Here is a 24476-nt window from a genome sequence, read left to right on the forward strand (position 1 = left end):
TCCCCACTCCCTTGTCCCTTGTTCCTCCATGGGATGAAGCTCTATCGGGCCCAGAGCAGTTACTTGCTTGATGTAATTTTTACTGGATTTCTTCCCTTGCCCTGCCTTAGTACCTCACTCCACTACTAGTGTTCTAGATCACTTTCCAAGCAAATCACCTCACTAGAATCCTTGCTCTGTGTCTGATTCTGGAGGAACCCAGACTAAGACACACAAAACTTCCCAAAAAAATCCATATATATAATGCCCTAGTAATAATAAAAAAGAGAAATTAAACAAATGTAGTTGATAAGATATCTAAATTTCAATTTGTAAATATGGGATATCACTATACCAAAAGATATAATGAAGTAACACATGTTTGCACCTATAAGAAACTCCACCAGGGACGCAGCAGCTTCGAATACAGACAGAGATACAGCCATGGCTTGATGGTGTTGTGTTGTAGTGACATGTTATACTTTGAGCAGCTTAACCATTAATGACCTGATTTTCTGAAATGGTGAACTTGATAAAGTCCAAGCAAAATGAAGTAAATTCATTCCTCAATTAAGGTAGCAGCATTCCAGAAAATTCAGTGTATGTTAAAACTGTGCAAAAATACTTTGTGTTCATATGTAAAGAGAAGTTGAGGTCAGATAATTATAAGGTGGTTTTGTTGTTGTTGTTGTTGTTTTTCCAGCAACATGAAAGTTCAGAGGGACATTTGAAAATTTGCAGGGCCTGAGGTGATTTCTCATTGTGTAGGGCAACTTCTGTCAAACTTTCTCAAAGAGCAGTGAGCATGTCCCCTTTGCCCTCATTTTCTTAATCCCCATCCTGCTTGGCTGAAATGTAGAGGTGATGGCTGGAGCTCCAGCCACCATCTTGGAACAGGAAGATAAGAACACCACCACACCCCAAGGGGGCAAAGCAGTGAGCAAGAAGGAGCCTATTCTCTGAGAATTTCATGGAGCAGGGCTGCTCTGCCTCTGGAATTTTACATAAGCAAGATATAAACTTCTACTCTGTTAAGCCACTATTATTTGGGGTTTCTGTTTCTTGAAACTAAACCTACTTAAAGCAATATATAAAGTAAACCCTAAGAGTATCCTCAGCAGTAACTCATAACTTTTGCAACTGTGATCAGTGCCATGAAGAACTATATGGGCAATGAGAGGGAAGAGGGCACCTGAATGGAGTCAGGCCAGGGAAGACTCTTCTGATCTCTGAATGATGGTGAAATCAACTAGGCAAAGAGGTGGAAAATAAACAAACTGACATTATCTGTCACTTGTTTTAAGAAAGGGGAGTAGAAGGAACGTTTCATGAAGTAGTAGTTTTCTCGTTCACACAGCTGGTGATGGATAATTTAGAGAGGAAGTGCCACAAGGCAAGACTATTTTATCCGACGTGGATCCTGGTGTGTACGTAGCACAGTGCCTGACTTGCTCAATAAATGCTGTTGAAAATATGTGCCTATATATGTACTAAGAGCTGCGGGGCCAGTGTGATTGAGTGAGCTGTGTGCTGTTTGTTGATCTGCTCCCTAGCTCTGAATTCCTTCTGAAAGCTTGGGAAGGGAGCATGATACAGTCAGACAAAGGAGCAGACCCACCAGACAACAAGGACAAGAAGGACGAGAAGCTTTCTACGGTAACCAATCCGGAGAATGGTATGTGGTGCCAGGTTCCTTTTCTAGACCAGAAAGTTCTTTTAATATCCCTCTAAATATGTGATCCAATGTAGGTGCAGAAATTCTGATAGACTTTTTGTGATTCCTACAAGGAATTTGTCATACAGTTTGAAGTGTCCTATTGCATCTATTAATGATAAGTCTAAGCAATTTTCAAGGCAGGAAGGAAAGAAATTGACACAGTAGATTCAGAATCTCTTTTTTTCCTACCCCACGATGTTTTGCTTTGCCTTAGAACTTCACAACTTGTTCACATTCGAAATATCACTGCAACAAATAGGATTTCTATGAAAATACTTGTAAAAGCAACCAAGCATTTACTAAATTCTGTTCAGTCCCTTTAATAGTGGAATCCTGAGCTATGTATTAAAGGCCTGTTAGGAGAATTTTTCAATAAGAATTTTCATAAAGGGTAAATACACACGGTTGCATGTTTGAATTAGAGAAGGAGGATCCAGAAAACAACTAGATAATTTTGGAGTACACCAGAGGCTGTTAAGATTGGGGAGGGGAAAGCAATATTGCTCTCATAAAATCTTTCATTTCTATACTATGATCTATTATCTCATCTAATGTTGGCAACAACCCTATGGGGAAGCTAACATATTCTCATTTTGCCACAAGGAAAGTAGGTTCCAGATAGTTGGATGGCTTTCTGAAGTTCACACAGTAAGTGATAGAACAGGGCTAGAGCAGAGTTTTGGGCCTCAAATCCAGTGTCCTCTCCTCTCCTCATGAGCTCCTGGTACCTACCAGAGGTCTGAATTGTCCTTCACATTTACACCTGCCTTTCCACCCGTCACCCCATCTCTGCCCTCTCCCATTTGTAGGTATCTCCCAAATCCTGAGGCTTGTGCTACAAGAGCTGAATCTGTTCTACAGCCGAGACGTGAATGGAGTGTGTCTCCTGTACGACCTCCTTCACTCCCCGTGGCTGCAGGCTCTGCTCAAGGTGAGCGCTCCATTTCTCAGAAGCCTTAGCCTTGGGAGCAGAACTTACTCGTCCAACAGTGTTGCTTGTCAGTTGGCAGGAAATTTCAACTGGGAAAAAGTTCAGAGAAGAGCTACACAACCTCTTAGCTTAGGAAGGAATATACTTGGCTGGAAAAGAATATGGCAGCTCCTCTCTTTTCTGCCCCCAACTCCCTTTCTTCCAGAGACCCCTGAGGTCACACAGCAACCACCACAAACGGCCATAGACAGCACCCTTAGCAGCTGTCTACAACCCTTTGTCCTTGAGGCCAACTCAGGACAAATAAAAATGCTTTAAAAATCATTCCTCTTTGTTTTCATAAATTAGGACATGAAATGTCTACAGCTCTGTTTAGGTATCTTAAGTTTTTCTTACTCTGAAGATCTCTTCTTTTTTTAAATTTGGCTAAAATTTCATGCACTATACAATAGCATCTGACTATTTTGTTCTTCTGAACAAATGTTATTATTAAGAAAGATCCTTTTGAAGTTATTTTTTGGAGGATGTGTTTCCTTCACTTAAGTGAAATATGGTCAGCCTTATGATGCATGTTAATATTATATTCTTTAAGATAAGAAAGAAGTGTCAGCATACTTAGCATGAGCAAAGAGGTACTCCTCACAGCACTGGTTTTAAAACACCTGATTTCTTACTCCATTCATCCATTGTTGGACACAGTGTTTTTTTCCATGCCTTGGCTATTGTGAATAAAGCTTCAATGAACATGGGGTGCAGATATCTTTTTAGGTAGTGATTTCATTTCATTATCACTATATACTCAGAAGTGGGATGTCCAGTGGAATATTATTCAGCCATAAAAAGGAAGGAAATCCTCCCTTTTGCAACAGCATGGATGGATCTCAGGACATCATGCTAAGTGAAATAAGTCAGAGAAAGACAAATACTGTGCGATCTCGCTTGTGTGTGGAATCTAAAAAGGTGGAGCTCATAGAAGCAGAGAGAATAGTGGTTGCCAGGGACTAGGGGGAGGGGAAATAGGGAGATGTTGGTCAAAGGGTACAAATTTCCAGTTACAAGATGAATAAGTTCTGGGGAGCAAATGTACAGCATGGTGACTATATTTAACAATATTGTATTACATACTTGAAATTTGCTGAGAGAATAGATGTTACACGTTATCATGACACACAAAGTGGTAATTATGTGAAGTGATGGCGGTGTTAACTAACCTTATCATGGTTATCGTTTTGCAACATATACGTGTATCAAATAAACATGGCATACCCGTAAAATTTACACAATGTTCTATCTCAATTATATCTGAATAAAACTTTGGGGGATGGGCTTCCCTGGTGGCGCAGTGGTTGGGAGTCCGCCTGCCGATGCAGGGGACACGGGTTCGTTCCCCGGTCCGGGAGGATCCCAGGTGCCACGGAGCGGCTGGGCCCGTGAGCCATGGCCACTGAGCCTGCTCGTCCGGAGCCTGTGCTCTGCAGCGGGAGAGACCACAGCGGTGAGAGGCCCGCGTACCGCAAACAAAACAAAACAAAAAAAAACTTTGGGGGAAACTACTTGATTTCTACCAGGCACTTTTCCCTCCTGGGAAGGTAATACAGGGGTATGAATGCCACTAAAGGCATTGCCTTTGCTACCACTGGTAGGCTGCTAGGCCTCTATGCTCCCTGCATCAGTCCACCAGCCTTAATCACTTCCAGGTACACTTGAGCTTGGGCACTGAGGTAGAGCAAGGAAGCCCCGCCATCCCAGATCCGGATGGAGAAAGGCAGGGCTGAGCTGACCTCCTGGACCTCATTTCTCCAACTGTAAGAGAAACTAGATTTCTAAAATAAGATTAAGGTCTGCACTGCAGAGCTGGTCAGACCTTGGTATTCTCAGCCCAACCCTAGATCCTGGTATGGAAAACAATTCCTAAGGGTCAACAAAGACAAAGTTGGAATTTTTATAAACAAACTTTTACTGGAGAAATAAGGGAGGAAAGGAAACAAAAGGTGAGCACAGAGTACAAATAAGCATGTATAGTGTGCCCGGCCTCTCATTCAGATGCCCTGGTGAACCTGAGCCCCTAACCCATGCCCTACGCAGCTACCCAGCCTGGAAGTTCCCACAGGTCTCTGGCTTCAAATCCTTATTGGCCTCAAGCCTGGAAAACCCAGGCTTACTTAATTTAACAAGAGTAAAATTTACGTTTCTTTTTATCAATGATATTGTTTGGGGAAGAACAGTTTCCAGTGGCAGCCAGTAATTAAGGCTTTGAAGCGTTAGAGCCACCAGTCTTGAGTTCATTTCGCTTAGACAACTAGAGACACCTTATTAAAGGCCAACACACATGCTAGCCAGCCACTTGTGCCATTGCTCAGGCTGAGTCTCCCCTGGGCGAGCCTTCCCTCAGTATGTCATTCTCTCCTCGTTGCCCCTCGGCAGGTTTATGACTGCCTCCAGGAATTTAAAGGAAAGAAGCTCATTCCTGCCACACCCCACGCCCAGGCGTTATCCTACGAGGTGAGGTGATTTTTCATCCAGAGAATAGTAGAGCTTTAACGTGATACCATTTTACTCATAGCGCTAGTTTAAATGCTCTAATGGAAAAGTTCAGTTGGTGATTATGCATCTGATAACTGTTTCTAATTGAGCTTTAATAGAACGCCTGCTGTCTCCCCAAATTAAAACCAACAAGACACATTTTTAGCTTGTGTGCATTTCCCTCTTTTTCCCTAAACCGTGGACCTAAATATCCCCTGGAAAGAGGGTAATGTTGCTCTACTAATGATACCTAATTTACATCCCTATTCTGGACTCCTGGACGGCAGGCTCTGATGTCCTCTGCCCCATCCCATCCTACTGAGATGTCTAATGGACCTCAAACTTTGTCCCCAACGGAGCTCTTGGCTGTCCCATCCCCAAAGCCGCTCTAACCCCAGCCTCTTCCATCTCACTAAGGACGTCTTTGTTCTTGCAGTACCCCGGCTGAAACCTCTGGGGTCATCTTTGACTTTTCCTTTTTCTCACACCCACACCCAATCCTGTCAGCTCTAGTTTCAAGACATATCAAGAATCTCCCCACCTCTGCTGTGCCACCTAATATAGAGCATCATTGTCTCTCACATGGATAATTGCGATGTAGCCTCCTACCTGGTCTCCCACTTATACTCTTGCTCCCCTGGAGTCTATTCCCGTCATGGCAGCCAAAGAGATTCTGATTAAAGATGAGTCAAATCATGTCACTTCCCTGCTCAAACCCTTCCTACAACAACTTATCTCCGAGTAAACATCCGAGTTCTTGCATAGTCAAACATAAGGGGGCCCCTGTTACCTCTTTGATGTCATACTCACCACTCTCTCCCTTATTCACTCTGCTCCAGCCAGTTGAACCCCTTGTGGTTGTTCGAACCAGACATGCTCCTACCGCAGGCCCTTTGCACTTGCTATTCCTTATGTCAGTAACGCCCTTGCCCATATAGCCACACGATTTGCTTTCTCATCTCCCTCCAGTCTCCACTCAAATGTCACCTCACGGAGGCTTTCCCTGGTCACACCATCTAAAATTGCAGTCCTCTCATAGCATTCCCTATCCACCTTCCCTATTTCATTTCTCTTCTTAACTCTTTTCATCATCAAATAAAACTCTTTTACTTATATATTTTATTTATGGTCTGTGGCTCCTCACTAGAATGTAAACTCCATGAGACTGGGGATTTTTGTCTGCCTATTCAGTGCTCTATTTGCATCACTTAAAACAGTGCCTAGCACACAGTAGATGTTCAATGCATATTTGCTGAATGGATGCATAAATATAATCTGTTTTGTTTTTATTTATTGTCCATATTAAAAGAAATTAAAAAAAAAACTTCTAACCTCAGCTCCAGTAATCAACAACTTGAATGGTTCTCAGCTGTCCACAGGGAAACACACACGTGATATTTTATTCAGTTGTAACCCCAGTGAGTGGAGGTGAAGCTTGCTAAACTGCTTGTTTTCATTTGACGGTATGTGATGGTCCTTGACTGCTGAAGATTCATGGAGCTGGTTAAAGTCTTGTTAGGGCTTATGTCATGTCAGAAAGCAGGTCTATGCCTAAACCAAAGCAAAGAGAGCAGAATTTATTCTGTCTAGCACTTTTTTGTTGCAACAAACATTAAAATTGCTAATCAAATAATAAGCCCTAAAATACAAATTACTATTTCACTTTGCAACTGAAGAATGGAACAGCCCATGGGATTAAGCTACCTGGGTTCTCCAGGTAATTGAGCCTGTAGCTGGAGAACTCAGATACCTTAACCTGCCTATAAAGCATTCACATTAGCAAACAGCTATCTCAGAGCCACTAGAGGGATATTGCCTTGGCACTTATGACATTACAAAATTATGTTTGTTCTTCCTCCAAGCCTGCGATGTGCCAGGACTGGGGCACAGTGGTTTAGATCTACCCCAAATCTTGGATTCTACCTGCTGTAATGAAGTTTAATGATAAGGAAAGACTCTAAGCCCTGACTTTAAAGAGGAAAAAGAAGACTTCAGTAACAGCTTTTCTTAGGTCAATATCGTGTCAGTATACCTGTTATCCAACCTAGGTGATGTTAACTAGGTGATAAAGATTGTTAAAAAATTCACAATGTATGTTTTTCCACCAACCAGGTAGTGAAGATATTACATGAAACCCCCAAGTCCCCTGAGATCCAAGAGCTGAGACAAATCCTCCAGGCTCCACACTTAAAGGCAAGTGCTTGCTAAAATGGGCAAGATATAACCATCTGGCACGTAGACAAAGTTGGGAAGGAGAAATAAATGTGCTGGAAAATGTGCTCTCTGAATAGATGTTCTATTACCATATGTGGGTGACCAACAGACTGTACCTAAAAATGTGGAACTTGGACGTGACTGGCTTAATCTCACTGGTCATGGAGACAAGCCTGCCCTATTTATAAGGAGGCATCCAGAACTTCCCATGGCGTCTTTTTCCCCCCAGGAAAGCCATTGTTCCTCGAAAATTCTGGGGGGTTGGCAATCAAAGTAGCATACATCTTAAGTTATTTTAAGTTTCAAATAGAGTGAGTGAAGGTGCTTGGAAAATACAGTATAATAAAGATTAGCTCTACGAGGGGGTATATGAAGAACATTTGATTGCAGAATAGAAACCTATCTCATAGTACTTATAGATTTTGAGATCAATTTATCAACAAATTAGAATTTAAGAGGATGTCTGCACTTGGAGCAATGGAATTTATCAGTCAAAAAGTTTTATTCGAAGTGTCCATCATCGGATGAATGGATAAAGAAGATGTGGCACATATATACAATGGAATATACTCAGCCATAAAAAGAAACGAAATTGAGCTATTTGTAATGAGGTGGATAGACCTAGAGTCTGTCATACAGAGTGAAGTAAGTCAGAAAGAGAAAGACAAATACCGTATGCTAACACATATATATGGAATCTAAGAAAAAAAAAAAAGGTCATGAAGAACCTAGGGGTAATACGGGAATAAAGACACAGACCTACTAGAGAATGGACTTGAGGATATGAGGAGGGGGAAGGGTAAGCTGTGACAAAGTGAGAGAGTGGCATGGACATATATACACTACCAAACGTAAGGTAGATAGCTAGTGGGAAGCAGCCGCATAGCACAGGGAGATCAGCTCGGTGCTTTGTGACCACCTAGAGGGGTGGGATAAGCAGGGTGGGAGGGAGGGAGATGCAAGAGGGAAGAGATAATGGGGACATATGTATATGTACGACTGATTTACTTTGTTATAAAGCAGAAACTAACACACCATTGTAAAGCAATTATACTCCAATAAAGACGTTTAAAAAAAAGTTTTATTTCACAAGATAAACCTAGAGAATTTTCTCTGAGTTCCAACAAAGTTCTGTCCACCAGTCTCTGGCAGGGCTGTAGAACGACTACTTCCCCGTCTCGTGAAATGAAAATTGAACATACTGGGCCATGAGAAGGAACTCTTTGATCATACTCTAAAAGTGGAGGACTACTTTTTCTCATTCTGTTTTGCATGGGCCCTTAAGTGTCACTGATAATTAAACCAGCAAGATGTTTTGATTACTCTCCTCATTCTACCTTAATTGGGGAAACTATTACAATAGTTGTTTTGTAGTTCAAGTTTATAGGAGCACCATGGATTACATGGGTTTCCAGGAGATGAGAATGTGACAGAATACATTTTATCAGAAATGAAAGAATATATTATGTGTTGCTTACCCTCTCTCTGCCTTGTTTCCTTATCTGTAAAATGGGGGAAATAAATATACTTGCCTCACAAGGATGTGGAGAAAAGGGAACACTTGTATCAATAAGTTGATGCAGCCACTGTGGAAAACAGTGTGGAGTTTTCTCAGAAAACTAAAAATAGAACTACCATATGACTCAGTGATTCCATTCCTGGGTATATGTCAAAAAACACCAAAAACATGAATCTGAAAAGATACATGCACCCCAATGTTCATAGCAGCATTATTTACAATTGCCAAGGTATGAAAGCAACCTAAGTGTCCATGAACAGATGAATGGACAAAGAAGATGTGGTATATATATACAATGGAATACTACTCAGCCATAAAAAAGAATGAAATTTTGCCATTTACAGCAACATGGATGCATTTGGAGGGCATTATGCTTAGTGAAATAAGTCAAACAGAGAAAGACAAATACTGTATGATGTCACATGTGGAATCGAAAAAATACAACAATCTAGTGAATATAACAAAAAAGGAGCAAACTCACAGATATAGAGAACAAATTAGTAGTTACCAGTGGAGTGGGGCAGGCAATATGGGAGTGGAGGAGTGGTAGGTATAAACTATTGGGTGAAAGATAGGCTACAAGGGTGTATTGTACAACATGGGGAATAGCCACTATTTTGTAATAACAGTAAATGGAAAGTAACCTTTACAAATTGTATTAAAATAAATTTTAAAAATTAAAAAAAATATATACCTGCCTCAGGATTATTGTGAAAATTGAGTTAATCCACATGAAACACTTAGAACTATGCCTGGCACATACGTGTTGGTTGTTGTTGTATCTCACATAGTATTGAGTCAGCATCTTCTAGGCGGGTGTGTCCTATGTGTGACGTTTGTTCCCCTTTTCCTTCTCTGTTCCCAGGCCTTGCTCAGTGCCCATGACACCGTGGCTCAGAAAGACTTTGAACCTCTTCTCCCTCCACTGCCAGACAACATCCCTGAGAGCGAGGAAGCAATGAGGATTGTTTGCATGGTGAAAAACCAGCAGCCCCTGGTAAGGAAATCATTTTACCTTTTCATTTAGGATTACACCAGGGTTAATTATGAGCTAAGTTATCTCTAGTAATTACTTGGGCAGTATTCTTGTCTGTAGTCACAGATGTAGTGTGAGGCAATCAGACAATGTGAGGGAATCCATGATAATAATGGCGAAACTGTATCTTAATGAATTTTGCCTGTGATTTCAAGCACATTACAGGTTGTAATGTTTTCACCAGGGAAGGTTTCGGCTTAGTGTTTTTGTTTTCTAAGAGCTGTGAGACATAAGAAATTCTTTTATTTTATTATTTCGCTCTGTGACATGTACATATATTTTACTCTGTTCTAATATATTTGCCTACGTTTTTTTCCTCTATAAAGGGGAAGCTAAGTAAGGCATTAATTTGATTTTTCTAAGCATAATCCCTTTGATTAGGTTGTAATTGTGGGAGTTTTCTTTACCTTTGGAAGGATCTCAATATTCTTTGATGTCTATGTGGTTAGATGTAGACTTTGCTAGACCAAGGTTGAATGGCCTTTCCTTTTTCATGGCACAGTATGTATGGCCCTGGTTGGTATGAATACCCTTGTCCGAAAGACCAGAGCGACACTGAGGGAAGCCCCCAGGGAAGTGGTCATGTTAGGTAAAAAGGGGTTCTACTGTACTCTCTCCCCAGGGAGCTACCATCAAGCGCCATGAGATGACAGGGGACATCCTGGTGGCCAGAGTCATCCATGGTGGGCTGGCGGAGAGGAGTGGTAAGCTGGAGCAGCAGGGTGCAAGCGTGACCAGGAAAACAGGGAATGATTGTTTAATCTTCCCGGGGAAGCCCCTCTTTCCTAACTGAGGTTGAGCTTTAATAAGTTTTATTGCTTGGTTACTAAGAAGGAAGAAAGGAATATTCCAGAGAAGTCCCATTGCCCTTCCTCACTGAGTCCCTCCATTCTAGGCACTAAATTAATGTTCCCTTACTTTACATTCCCATGTAAACCTAACAAGGTAAGTATTATCAGGCTATCATATAGATGAGGAAACTGAGGCTCAAAGAGATTAACCACCTAACTTGCTCAGGGTTTCACAGGGTGAGTCAGGATTCAAGTCCAGGTCTGCCTCACTCTATATTCCCAACTTTCACGCTTCACTTGGTCCTTCTGTGTTCAAAAAGGCATCTCTCTTCCCCGTCTTCAAACACCTGTTGCTTGTCTTTTCTACCAGAGAACCAAATTTCCTTCTTTTCATCACTGTGCTTCTGAAACGAGCTGTTCTGTACCTGCTACGTGTGTCCTCACTGTATATGACCCTGGAAACCTGGTGCAGGGTTCATACCCCAGCGTTCTTAGAGAAATTACCCAGGGACATCCTAGTTGCTAAGTCCACTGGCCCTTCTGTCAGCCTCAGTCTTATTTTTACTTCTGCAGCACATTTGATGTTGTTGACAGCACCTTGCTTAAAATTTTCATCATCCTTGGTTTCTGTTCCGTGATGTCATCCTGCTTCTTATCTGCACTGTCTTACGTCATATTTCTCAAGCCTCAATCTTAACCCTCAAGTTTCTCCACATTTTCTCTTTTGAAGAATACCCCCCATTTCCTTTTCATCTGACATTTTCTCATGACCCTGACAGCTTTATTTTTCGTGTTATCTTCTTACCAGAGTTCCAGTTCCATCTTACAACATCAGATTAGTGAAAATAAAAATATCACCACCACTTAATACCCAGTGTTGGTGGAAAGGTAGAAAAATGCAATTCTCATGCATTTTGGTGGTGGTGTAAATTGGAATAGCCAGTTTGCTTTATTATTATGATTATTGTTTCACCATGAAATTTAAGATGTCAGAGCCTGCTTGGGTTAAGGAGCTTTGGGATGGCTACCGCCATTTGTGAAAGTTTTTTTGTACCCCTCTTTGTTTTGTGTTCCTGTTTGCCTAGGGTTGTTATATGCTGGAGACAAACTGGTGGAAGTGAATGGAGTTTCAGTTGAAGGACTGGACCCTGAGCAAGTGATCCATATTCTGGTAACAGTCTCCTCCTCGCCTTCCCCATGACTCAGTGCCACGTCACGTCAGCCCATGGCGTGTGCACTGTAATTGGAGGGGGATTCGGGTCCCGCTAGGCAGCTTCCTCTCTCTAGGCCCCAGAACTTGTCTGTTTCTATGCAGCTCGTCCGCCTTCCCCCATCCGCCTCCTCAGGGGATCTGGCCCCTTCTGGATACCTCCCTTCACAAGCTGCTCTTTCAGCCTCAGGAAGACTGCCAGACCGCCCAGCCCAGGTCCCTCGTCACCTGGGTTGCTCCATTGGAAACCGAGCCCGGGGTGGGCAGAGTGAGACAGTGGAGGAGTGTCTGAACCCGAGCAAACCACCCCTTGCTCCCCTTACATGTTTATGCAGTTTCCTTGAGGCAGCTTTGGGGTAGAAAAGAAGTCTCCAGAGGGCAGCATATGGGGAGGGGGACATCCCTGCTGGCCCTGCCACTGTCCTGGTGGTTGAAATGGCGGTGTGACCTGATTATATGAGCTTTTGGTAACTCTTTTTGGTTCCCATTCCCATCCTTCAAACCATTGCCCGAGTCACTGTCCAGCTGTCAGTAGCCATAGCAGCTTTCCCCACACACCTCCCCCCATGTACCCCCCCAGGGTGGGGCCTGAGGTCAATTATTATATATTACATAGACTAGTGGTTCTCAAACTGGGTTCTTGGGGGAACTCTAGATTTTCATAGATGTGCCTTAGGGACTGAGAGGAGGAGTGGTATTATAAGGAGTATTATAAGGAGTATTATATAAGGAGTATTATATAAGGAGTATTATAAGGAGTATTATAAGTATTATAAGGAGTATTATATAAGGAGTATTATAAGGAGTATTATATAAGGAGTATTATAAGGAGTATACCAAGCACCGAAATATTTTGCAAACCACCAGGCAAGATTCTGTGTGGTGTAAAAGATACTGCACCGGGAGCTTAAAGGACTGTCAGTCACAGACACACATGCCTCCACCTCAGCCCTTTCAGCTCCAGCTGTGGAGTTGCCAGGACAGTGGGATTGTGAAATTCCCAAGTGAGACCGAGATCTTCCTTGTTAATCTCTAGGATCTCCAATGCCCATCACAGTGTGTGTGACAGGGGGATTCTTACCTCTCCCATCAAACTAAGAGGCTCTCTGTTTCCTCCACCATTAGTTTGGAGACGTCAGTTCCCCCCAGAAGACTTGGGGGCCCTTTATCTTCTTCCGCATAAGACTAGGCTGCCTGATGCAGAAATCATTTTTCAGGAAATAATTACTGACTGAGATAAGAGGAGGGAAAGTCAGACCAAGAGCTCCTCTCCTTCCTTAGTGCCTGTGGGAATAAGACCTTGCTGAGTGTGGTGTCCCGGCAGCAGCGAGATGGAGGGTCCCTGCGAGAAGCCAGGCCTCAGTGTGGGTTTTAACAGACCAGTGATCCTGGAAGTCCCACAGCAGGACAGAAGTGAAGCTCAATTTCTTCCTAATGTCCATTTCTGGGTGGTGATATTTAGCTGCTGAGCCCTTGTAAAAGCCCCTGTGGGAGATGTCACCATTTGACCTGCACACATTGAATTGTACCTTCTGTCTGCCAAACCCCAGTAACCCAGTGAACTCTGCGATTTGTCATTCTTTCCTCTGACATTTTCTAGGCCATGTCTCGTGGCACAATCATATTCAAGGTGGTTCCAGTTTCTGACCCTCCTGTTAATAGCCAAAAGATGGTAAGAATTTACTGAGCCTTCATACCCACACACAGGAAATCCTCCAATAACAATAACAACTATGATGTACTTTGTATCTTATTACTATCCTCTATAATGTATTGAAGATTTGTTCAATACTGTATTGCATATTTTTCGATACTGATGACATGAGAGGCAAATCAGTAAATGAATACAATAACAGGAGATGGGGTACCAAGAAGTTAAGAAGTAACATCAAGAATGGTGAGCATTTGAGCAAAAACTTCTCAGAGCTGAAAGATTCTATTCCCAAACTCACTTTTTTTTTTTTCATGGCTCTTAGACTCAGTTCAAGAAGGAAGTTCTTTTTGGTGAGGTTGGAGAGGAAAGATAGCACCAGTAGGTGGAAGAGTGGGAGAGATGGTTTTAAGTCTTAACAACCCAGGGGTAAGGATTCTTCTGAGGTGTCATTATGCACCTACTGTCAGGTATATGTTCGTGCCATGACTGAGTACTGGCCCCAGGAGGACCCTGCCATCCCCTGCATGGATGCCGGCTTGCCTTTCCAGAAGGGGGACATCCTCCAGATTGTGGACCAGAATGATGCCCTCTGGTGGCAAGCCCGGAAAATCTCAGACCTTGGTACCTGTGCTGGCCTAATCCCTTCCACGCACCTTCTGAAGAGGTAAGAAAAGTCATCACTCCTGGACTCAAGACCGAGCCATCAGGAAACAAAACGTTTTCTCAGGCTTCTGTTATTGCAGTTAAGATGAGAGAAAGAGAGACAAGCAGATAGATGAACACACACTGGTCTCTAAATCCCAATGTCAACTTGTCAATATGCTCTAAACATCTTAAACACCAAAGGGACCAGAATAATCGTATCAATTAAAAAGAGAGAAGAGTACTTGGGAAGCTAAATTAAACTTTTAAAGGTAGTTCTGACTCCCTCTATAATCTTTCAAGGCTGAGTTGAAAGCTCAGTTACTGAATCTCAACTTTCCACCATCACCTTGGTGCTATTGAGATCCAAGGAAGGGATTAAGGATAGAAAGAAAATAGAATGAGAGGTCCAAGACTCAGCCAATGTTAAGAGATAACGAAGAAGAAAAGGAACTAGCAAAGGAGACTGAGAAGGAATGGCCGATGAGGCAGACCAAAATCAAGATGGTAGAGTGTCCTGATCAACTATGTCAACCACCGCTGAGGAGACTGAGAATTGACCACTGGATTTAGCAACAGAAGTCATTGGTGATCTTGATAAAAGCAATTTCAGTGGATGAGGTGGGACCAAAATCTTAGTAAAAGGGGATTTGAAGACATTGACAACAATGAGCATGGAAAATTCTTTGAGACATTTTGTATAAAGCAGAGCAGAACAATGGACAAATAGCTAGAGGGGAAAGTGGAGTGGTATGAGAGAACTTTTTTAGATAGGGTAGATAATGGTAATGGGAAAAATCCAATGACAGGGAAAACTTTATGATACAGGAGAAAGAAGGGAACATTGCTGCTCTTGTTGTCCTTGGGGAAGCAGGAGGAAATGTGATGGAGCCTATAAATAGAGGGGTTGGCCTTATACAGGATCATGAACAGTTCACCCACAGTAATAGTAGCAGTAGGGAATCCAGAGTGTGTGGGCACAGCTGAGGGTGAGGGATATGGTGGGAGTTTATGGAAGGTCTCTTCCATCTGCTCTTATTTTCTCAGTGGAATAAGCAATGTCATAAGCTGAGAGTAAGGGTGGGTAGGAGATATTGGGAAGGAAAGAGGAGAAAGCTTGAAAAGTTTCTATGAGAACTGGAGAGCAAATTGGTTAGATAAATACAGTATCATCAGCATTAAGGGCCCACTTAAGGTTAAAGGTCATAAATTTATAGTGATTCTGGCCAGCTTCCTGGGGGGCAGGGCCAGATTAGACAGGGAGTCAGATTTAACAGTAAATCAAGAGAGGGACAAGGGAGTGATTTTAATGAAAGACCATGACATTTAAGCTTGTTAAGGTGGGAGGTGACAGGGTAGGGTCAGTGGAAAGGAAGTCAGATCCATGGATTATAGGTCCCTATGGGGTTGATAGATTATTGGGGTTGGGAAGATAGGAGGTGCTGGTAGAAGAAAGGGATGCTGGAAATAGAAATTATATAGAGATTGTAGTTTTGGGTACTGAAAGGCCTAGGGTATGACAGTGGGATGCAGTGGCTGGGGTCATTGGAAGGTCATTGGAAGAGAGGAGATCAAAGAACCAAGAGGCCAGGGTGTTGGAAGGGACATCTTTGTGCCTAATAAAATCGTCATGCATTATGACAGAGCAGTGTTAAAAGCATGGGAGTTAGCAGGAATAATCTGAGAATGGCTTCCAGAAGAGTCGGGGAAATGGCTTTCAAAGTGAGGGCATCTAGGGAAGAGGGATATAGTCTGGAGATGGCCAGGAGAAGCAGGACACAGGCCCCACCTCCAGGCCCCATGGAGTGAGGGCCTCATGCAGTGGTGTGCTGGAGCCAGCTCACAGAGCCTGTGTGCACCCTTCTCACACCCACGGTCAGTGACATCGGGGTGGCAGCTTGATATCAGCCCCAATGGGAATATTGACACTAGAAAAACCTGCAAAGCTGCACATGAGGACTCATCTCCCCGGGCTGGTTTACCCACACGCCACTGGGAGTGGGAGAGGAAGGAGCCACCTCTCAAAAGGGGCAGGGGAGCAGTGAGCTCAGGGGGACCTGGGTTTAGTTAGAACAAGAAGGTGAAGGGCTCACTCAAAGTGCAGGAGGAGGTTTGAGAGATGTCGCTGGAGATTTACTGCCAGTTCCAGAGGGTGTGTGAAAGGGCTTCAGGGAGTGGCAGGTGGTGGATGGAGCCTTAGAGGGATTAAAGTGCAGAGGATAAGGGATGACCTGAGGACACACACAGGGATAAAGCCCTAATGAGATTAGTCCTCATGGTCTCAGAGCAGAGAGTGGCAAGGAGATTCCAGTGGGGGTCTTGCAAGGAGCACACAGAAATGGCAGGTTTACCAGGTTAGCGCACAAATAAAGGACAACGGAAGGAACTGAAATTCATGTGGCTCTAAAGGGGCTGTAGAGAGCATCACAGCCTGGGAGGGAAACCAGAACATGCGGTGAAAATTCTGAGACCAGCTGGAGCGGGCTAACATGCCAGAGATGCAGGAGCCATGGCTCATGCAGTGAAGCTCTGTGGCATGTGCACTCGTGGTCTCAGGCCAGATTTTCACCCTAAGTCAGTGTGACTCTGAAAAGATGCTGTGAGGCAGGAAAGAATGGTAAGAAAGGCCATGCATTTGGAGAATGTATTTGACAGTGTGTTTGGAGGTGAAATCTCCTTGTTCACTTGGTTGGAAGCAACAGAATTCTAGGAAACATTCTATCCTGGATCTATTTCACCTGGGTTAACCTGGATTACTTTTTATTTTTCCTTCTCACAGTGTATTTCTTTTTGCATAGGAAGCAACGGGAGTTCTGGTGGTCTCAGCCATATCAGCCTCACAACAACCTCAAATCCACCATATGTGAGTGTGCTGACACCTCAAACCCAGCCTGTGCATCCCGAGAAAGACAGCTCCCTCTCTCCCAGGGCTGGCTTCCCGCCCAACAGAGGATCTTTAAATGTCCCCATACCCCAGATAGCCTCCTGGCAGCCATCTGAAATCCTACCGTAGACATTCATTCCTTTGGATTTAGAAGAGTTTTCAGTTTGTGAAAATGCAAATGTTCTTGTGATCACTCCCTGGCTTGAAGTCCCCTGAGGTGTCTACAGCTAGTCCATACATTATACACCTACTGGCAAGCAAGGCTGCAGAGCGGCACAGTTTGTGTGCCTTTGATGAGTGAACATGGGACTGAATTATTATTTAATGAGTGTAGTTTGTTCACTTCACAGTATTTTAGATGGCGGCGGAGGAATGGTCAGCAAAGGGATTCATGGTGGCGAATGCTTGTGAACGACTTACAGCCTTAATGAAGGGTGTCAGTAGCTCATAGAGCCCAGCTAGAACCTGCTGATCAAGGACCGTCTGAAATGCTCTCTGGCAGGAGTTACAGAAGGGGAAGAGGTGCCCGGAGGAGGGAGAGGGAGAGGGGCACGGACAGGAGGCTGGGAGGGCACTAAAGTAAACATAGATTTGCCCATAGAGAGTCCTCATCCACTTTACTTCTCAATTCTCTAAGCCAAAAATTATTATTTTTTCCCTTGAAAAGATATGATGACAACTATAGAGATATTTTTGAAAGAAAACACTCTTAAAATTCCTTTACACTGACCATATTTTCATACTGTCTTCCAGTTATAGAACCATATTTTACATGGTTACAGTAACAGTTGCAATACTACTTTTTAAAAATTAATTAATTAATTAATTTTTGGCTGTGTTTCTGGGCAAGGGCTTTCTCTAGTTGCGGCAAGTGGGGACCACTCTTCATCGCGGTGCGCGAGCCTCTCATTATCGCGGCCTCTTTTGTTGTGGAGCACAGGCTCCAGACGCGCAGGCTCAGTAGTTGTGGCTCACGGGCCCAGTTGTTCCATGGCATGTGGGATCTTCCCAGACCGGGGCTCGAACCCGTGTCCCCTGCATTGGCAGGCAGATTCTCAACCACTGCGCAACCAGGGAAGCCCTGCAATACTACTTTTTATCTTTTTTCTTTAACTTGACATTTTATCAGAAACATTTGTCATGATATAATCTTTAGTGATATTTTAGTTATTTCCCCTGTGCTTTGAAAAGTTTGTTTACCAAACCAGATTGAAGTACTTCTTTAACCCATTTTCCTATTCTATTTATCAAAGGCATGTGAAAGTGCTAAGCTTCTAACCAATATCTGATAAATAGTAGGGCCACGGGTTGACATCTAACTTGCTTGCATAGCCTATGTGCCATTTCTATTAGAATTTTGCAAAGTCCATCCTGAAAAGAGTTTGCAGCCACATATTATTATCCTTACAAATCTCTGAGTCCAGGAACCCCAAGTATGGAGCCACTGAGTTAAAGGGTCACCTCTCACAGGGATGTTTCTTTCTTTCTTTTTTTTAAATTTATTTATTTAATTTATTTATTTTTGGCTGCGTTGGGTCTTTGTTGCTGTATGCAGACTTTCTCTAGTGGTGACGAGCGGGGGCTACTTTTCGTAGCAGTGCGGGGGCTTCTTATTGCGGTGGCTTCTCTTGTTGTGGAGCACAGGTTCTAGGGCTCACGAGCTTCAGTAGCTCATGCCACATGTTGTGGCTCACGGGCTCTAGAGCTCAGGCTCAGTAGTTGTGGTGCACGGGCTTAGTTGCTCCGCGGCATGTGGGATCTTCCTGAACCAGGGCTCGAACCCATGTTCCCTGCATCGGCAGGCAGATTCTTAACCACTGTGCCACCAGGGAAGCCCCAGGGATGTTTCTGATGGAGCATATCATTTTCTAAACTATCAGGTCATTTCTTTTTAACTGTTGTAGATGATATTGCAAATAAATATTATTTTGTATCTTTCTGTTCTGCCTGAATGTTACCATGGGAAAAAAAAATCTCAGGAAAGGGTTACTACTCAGGATGCACAGGCAACTTTATTACTCAAGAGTTATTGAAAAATTCCAGGCATATGTTAGTTTACAGATGTTATTAAAAAGTTATTTACTGAAGATGCACTTGTAATTGTCATCCCTCTTTCTTTTCCTCCCTCCTCTCTTTCTCCTTCCTTTCTCTCCTCCTTCCTTCTTTTCTTCCTCCCTTTCTCTTTCTTTCCTTCTTTCCATTCAAGATTTGAGTTCCTAAAATATAATGAATAAATAATAAGCGCATTAATTCAGAAATGAATAGAATGCAACTCTTACAGAGCTTATTGGGATACAAGGGAATAGGATTTGCCAGAAGCAAATAGATCCCATTTCCAACAAGGCTCATAAATTTATTGGTTTCTATAGGATATTCACTTATCATTTTGTTACTAAATCTCCATTGAATTTTTAGAGAATAATTTTGGCACTTTGCTTTTCTTACTGTAGGTAAATTAATCTGATAAACTATAGCATAAACTATTGTGCTCGCTCTCTCTTTTTTCCCCTGCTTCAATCATTTTTCTGTACCCAGCGATTTCTATGGAAGAAGGTAAGAAATAGTATTTGTGGGGAAAAAAACTCATCTCCAAAGCCTCCTAGAAATTTCCTATAGTTTTCTTAATTCACTTCAATTTCAATTCAGCTATTTATTAAGCTCTTCCTGTTTGCCTCATAGTGTGCTAATCACTAATACCCTAATTTATAAAAAGATGTCAGTCAAAAGAACACACACTGTGTAATTGTTCTTAACACTGAGAGGAATAAAAGAAAAGAGAACCAACATTTACAGGCAGCCCCAGAATCTAAGGCAGCACATGGTAAGAATTCAAAGAAAGTTGTGAAACTGATCCTCTGTTTTGTTTCAACTGCTTTGTACACAATGTCTAAAAATAACCCTGTAATGGAATTGTTGCTGTTCCCATTGTATGGATGAAAAGATTGATAAGGTAAGAACATTGTCAGAAGTTGCAAACAGCAGTGGTCTGGATTAAAGCTGCTCTCTGTCTGAAGGGCACTACATCAGGGGCAAATGGGGCCTCCAGTTATTACCTCTCCCCTTCTCCATGCTCAGACACCAAGATGACTCATTATGATGCCAAACACACACACACAAGCAAGAAAGCAAGACGCTGTCTACTTGTGGAGAGGGGAAAAGAAGAGAGAAGAGCAGTCCCCTTTGCCACCATCCACATTTCATCCCTGAAATTGGAAAGGGGAGGGGGAGGAACATGGACAGGCCCTTGGGTCCCTGTGGTCTTGCTGGGTGACAAGCCCACTGTCTGTCAGCTCAGGCTGCCATAGCAAGATCACACAGACTGGGTGACTTTAACCACAGACATTTATTTCTCACAGTTCTGGAGACTCTAAGTCCAAGATCAATGTTCTGACAGGGTTGGTTTCTGAGGAGACTTTTCTTCCTGGCTCGCAGATGGCTGCCTTCTCTCTCTGTGCTCACATGGCCTTTCCTCCGTGAATGCGGGGTGGGAGAAGTGTGTGGGGAGAGAGGGAGAAGAGAGAGAAAGAGAGAGAGATAGAGATTAATGTGGTTTCTTTTCCTCTTCTTATAAGGCCACCAGTCCTTTTGGATTAGGGCCCCAACTTTATGACCTCATTTAATCTTAATTATCTCCTTAAAGACCCCATCTCCAAATACAGTCATCTGGGGGCTAGGATTTCAACATATGTATGCATTTGTGGAGGGTACAAATCAGTCCATAACACTCACCCTAGCCCATAGTGTGGAATTGTTCATTTTTTATAAAAGATTTATTTATTATTTATTTATTTTAGGCTGCGTTGGGTCTTAGTTGTGGTGCATGGGATCTTTGTTGAAGCATGCGGGATCTTTCGCTGCAGCGCGCGGAATTCTCTCTAGCTATGGCGCGCGGGCTCCAGAGCACGTGGGCTCTGTAGTTTGCGACACATGGGTTCTCTAGTTGAGTTGCCCAAACTCAGTAGATGTGGCATGGAGGCTTTGTTGCCCCGCAGCATGTGGGATCTTAGGTCCCCCACCAAGGATTGAACCTGTATCCCCTGCATTGTAAGGCAGATTCTTTACCACTGGACCACCAGGGAAGTCCCTGGAACTGTTAATTTTGAGAGCGCAAAATCCGTGGCTCTTTTAGACCCCAGAGTTAAATATTAGAAAAACCGGGACTACTTGTGCTGTTATTAGAGAGTCTCTCCTGGCCTCTGTAAAACAGGAATGACAATTCTAGTTTTTGTTTGCTTTTAAATCAAAACCCTCTAGTTATGTGCTAGGAACTAATGAATTCACCATTATAAATTATTGATCTGGATAATAATCTCTAAATGAATATAAGGAACTGAACGACAGTGTTAAAAATCTCAGCTATGTTACTTGTTCATCTGTGCTCCTATCTCTATAAAACAGTATTATTTCATAAAATTGTTCATATTGCATATTTTACTTAAAAACAATCAATGATATGATCTTTAAGGAAGTGATAAATTTATTATATTACTTTATAATATTATAGCTTATTATACAAACTATAATTTGCACTTTTACAACATATAAGACATTTATTAAAATAGTATTTATTGATCACCTGGGAATTGTGGGTATTGTGCTAGGCTCAAGATATACAGTGCCGAAAGACAAAAAAAATTTTTTTAAGAACATATGTTCAAATCAACTATTCTGATATTAAAAGGGAAATTCAGTTTAATAGATAATTAGTCATGTGCCTACTATGTGGAAGACACTAAGCTCTATAAAATACGTAAAAATTAGTTAAGATGATTTCCACTTTTCAAGGAGCTGTCTAGGAGGGCTAATAAGGCAAACACCCAAATGATTATATTACGAGGCAGAGTAGATGTGCAATAGCAGAGAATTCAAGGTAGTAGGAAGAAAATGCTGTGCAGTTCATGGCAAGGATATTCATTTTGATCAGTGTTGAGATGGACCTTGAAGTATTACAGGCTAAGGGAACAGCCTAAGCAAAGGCACAGAGGAAGAATCAATGGAGTCTGCTCTAACAGGAGTGTAAGATACAAGAAAGAGACAGCAGTTTTCAAAGCTGGGTTTGGGTCACACTGTAAAGAGCTTTGAGTATTAGGATGAACAGTTTTAAAAGTTATATTCTTTTATTCTCATACATACATCCCAGCTAAAGGTAAAAATAATTAACATTGTTGAGCACTTACCATGTGCCTGAGCTTTTCCTGCATTATCTCAATCCTATCCTATGTGGTAGGTATTATTACTACCCCCATTTATAGACAGAAGATGAGGCTTAGAGGCGAACTAATTTGTCCAGTATTCAAAAGCCTGTGCTTTTAGAATTTTAACCATTCGATGTCCTGTGGCCTCCCATAGCCTACATTTTCATTTAGTACAGTAGAGCCCTTTTTATCTCTCCGAGTGAGCGATAGTTGTAAGAATAACATGATTATAGGGTGGTCTGAGTTTCATTGCCATAAGCCTATACATAGGGAATTTCATTTGTGATACTAACATTTTAACTTCAAGTTTTCCCTTTCTATGCTCTTTTATAGAAGATGACATGAAGATTGACGAGAAATGTGTGGAAGCAGGTAGCATTTCCTCTTGATACATTTACCACCAGGAGAAATATGAAGCAGCTCAGCTATAGATTTCCTGAAGCAGTCAGTCAAAGGGGCCACAGGCCTATTTTCTGGAAGAAATGTGTAAAATAAATCCCCCACCGCAGCCTTTTTCTGTGGTTCTGACACATGGAAGGGAAGCACAGCTGCAGGAATGTCTCCATGCTTCAGACCAACCTTTTAGAAAGTGTTCTAGAAAGCAGTATTCTGGAAATGATCACAGGAACACACAGTAACACTCAGGTGTTACATTGTGAAATACTATAAAATATTGAGATATCAGATTTTTATTTTTAAATTTTTATTTATTTATTTATTTTATTATTATTAGTATTTTGCGGTACGCAGGCCTCTCACTGCTGTGGCCTCTCCCGTTGCGGAGCACAGGCTCCGGACGCGCAGGCTCAGCGGTCATGGCTCACGGGCCCAGCCGCTCCGCGTCATGTGGGATCCTCCCAGACTGGGGCACGAACCTGTGTCCCCTGCATTGGCAGGCGGACTCTCAACCACTGCGCCACCAGGGAAGCCCGAGATATCAGATTTTTAAAAAGCAAAATATCTATTTTGTTATTGTTTGATACCATTTTCTGGTAGATTCTAGTATAGATCAATAGTCATGTGTTCCAAATTTCTGAGAAATACTTCACATTTCTGTTCTTAGATTTTTTTTTTTGGAAATTGGGAGAAGATTTTTCAAATTTAGTGGCAGAACTAAGATTGGTTCAAGAATCACTAGGATTTTGTTGGAAGACTAGTTGAAGCGTCTTTAGTCTCATAGGTGACTTTGTCTTGGCTTTATGGGTTAATCTAGTTTTTAGACATTAAATAATGATATGAAATGTTTAAATACTGGGTATTTCAAAGATTTACATGTATTTCCCAGAACAACTACAGAATAACGCTGACATTATATTTATTTTACCAAGTACACATCCTGGGTTTTTTGTTTTTAACTTGCAGTACTATTCATTTCCCTTCTGTAATTTTAATTAAAATTTTTTATTAGGTAACACATTCACATATTTAAAATTCAAAAACTACAAAAGTATATTCAGCAAAATTCCCTCTCTTCCTGTTCCCCTACTCAGTTTTCTTTCTTGAGGCAGTAAATGCTCTCAGTTTCTTGGGCATCCCTCCAGACATATTCTGTGCAACGATGTATATTTTTTTCTCCTCTCCCACACCCTCATTCTCACTTCTTTTTAAAACACAAGTGCATGTACTCTTTGATGGTATGCTATATACACTGTTCCGTTCCTGGCTTTTTTACTTAATAATACACATCCTGGAGATGATTCCATCGTAGTACATAAAGAGCCTCCTCATATATTTTAAACGGTTTATTGGTTAAATAAGTTATTGTGCATTTATATAATCACTTATTGGTAGACATTTGAATTATGTCCAATCTTTTCTATTATAAACAATGCTAAGTATATCGTTTCACAAATGTGTGTATACCTTAGATGCAGCATTGCCTGATGTAAGGATGTGTGTGTTGGTAACATTGCTATATATTTCTAATTGCTCTCCGTATAAATTCTAGTTTTTTTATGCTTAATGTCTCTCTAAAATACTAACGAGAATCGTTTTAACTGATGAGGGACTTGGTTTATCTCAGGTATTTCTCAGTCACCTAAACAACCCTAACCCAACCAGGCCATTCATATGCTCCTTCTTCTAGCCACACTCCCCTTGCTTATGGACCCCCCAAAGCTTCAAGCAAACCTCTAGCAGCAAAGCTGTATAGAATCCAACCATCTATTGGTGTTTACCATG

General features: G+C 42.1%; 1 protein-coding gene across 1 annotated transcript in view; it reads left to right on the top strand.

Moving 5' to 3' along the window:
* The first annotated feature begins 1566 nt into the window (after positions 1-1566).
* The window catches only part of MPP4 (MAGUK p55 scaffold protein 4), a 38461-nt gene continuing 15551 nt past the window's right edge, over positions 1567-24476 (top strand). Inside the window, exons 1-12 of the mRNA XM_027123975.1 lie at positions 1567-1654; positions 2506-2627; positions 5052-5129; positions 7263-7343; positions 9749-9880; positions 10542-10623; positions 11796-11881; positions 13521-13592; positions 14042-14238; positions 17015-17079; positions 19636-19653; positions 22629-22667. Coding sequence (XP_026979776.1) covers positions 1567-1654; positions 2506-2627; positions 5052-5129; positions 7263-7343; positions 9749-9880; positions 10542-10623; positions 11796-11881; positions 13521-13592; positions 14042-14238; positions 17015-17079; positions 19636-19653; positions 22629-22667 — 1060 coding nt within the window. The remainder of the gene's footprint in view (positions 1655-2505; positions 2628-5051; positions 5130-7262; positions 7344-9748; positions 9881-10541; positions 10624-11795; positions 11882-13520; positions 13593-14041; positions 14239-17014; positions 17080-19635; positions 19654-22628; positions 22668-24476) is intronic.

The sequence above is a fragment of the Aethalodelphis obliquidens genome, unplaced genomic scaffold (assembly GCF_003676395.1).
Source record: "Aethalodelphis obliquidens isolate GAN/ISIS:26980383/991018 unplaced genomic scaffold, ASM367639v1 scaffold2, whole genome shotgun sequence".
Taxonomy (NCBI): Eukaryota; Metazoa; Chordata; class Mammalia; order Artiodactyla; family Delphinidae; genus Aethalodelphis; species Aethalodelphis obliquidens.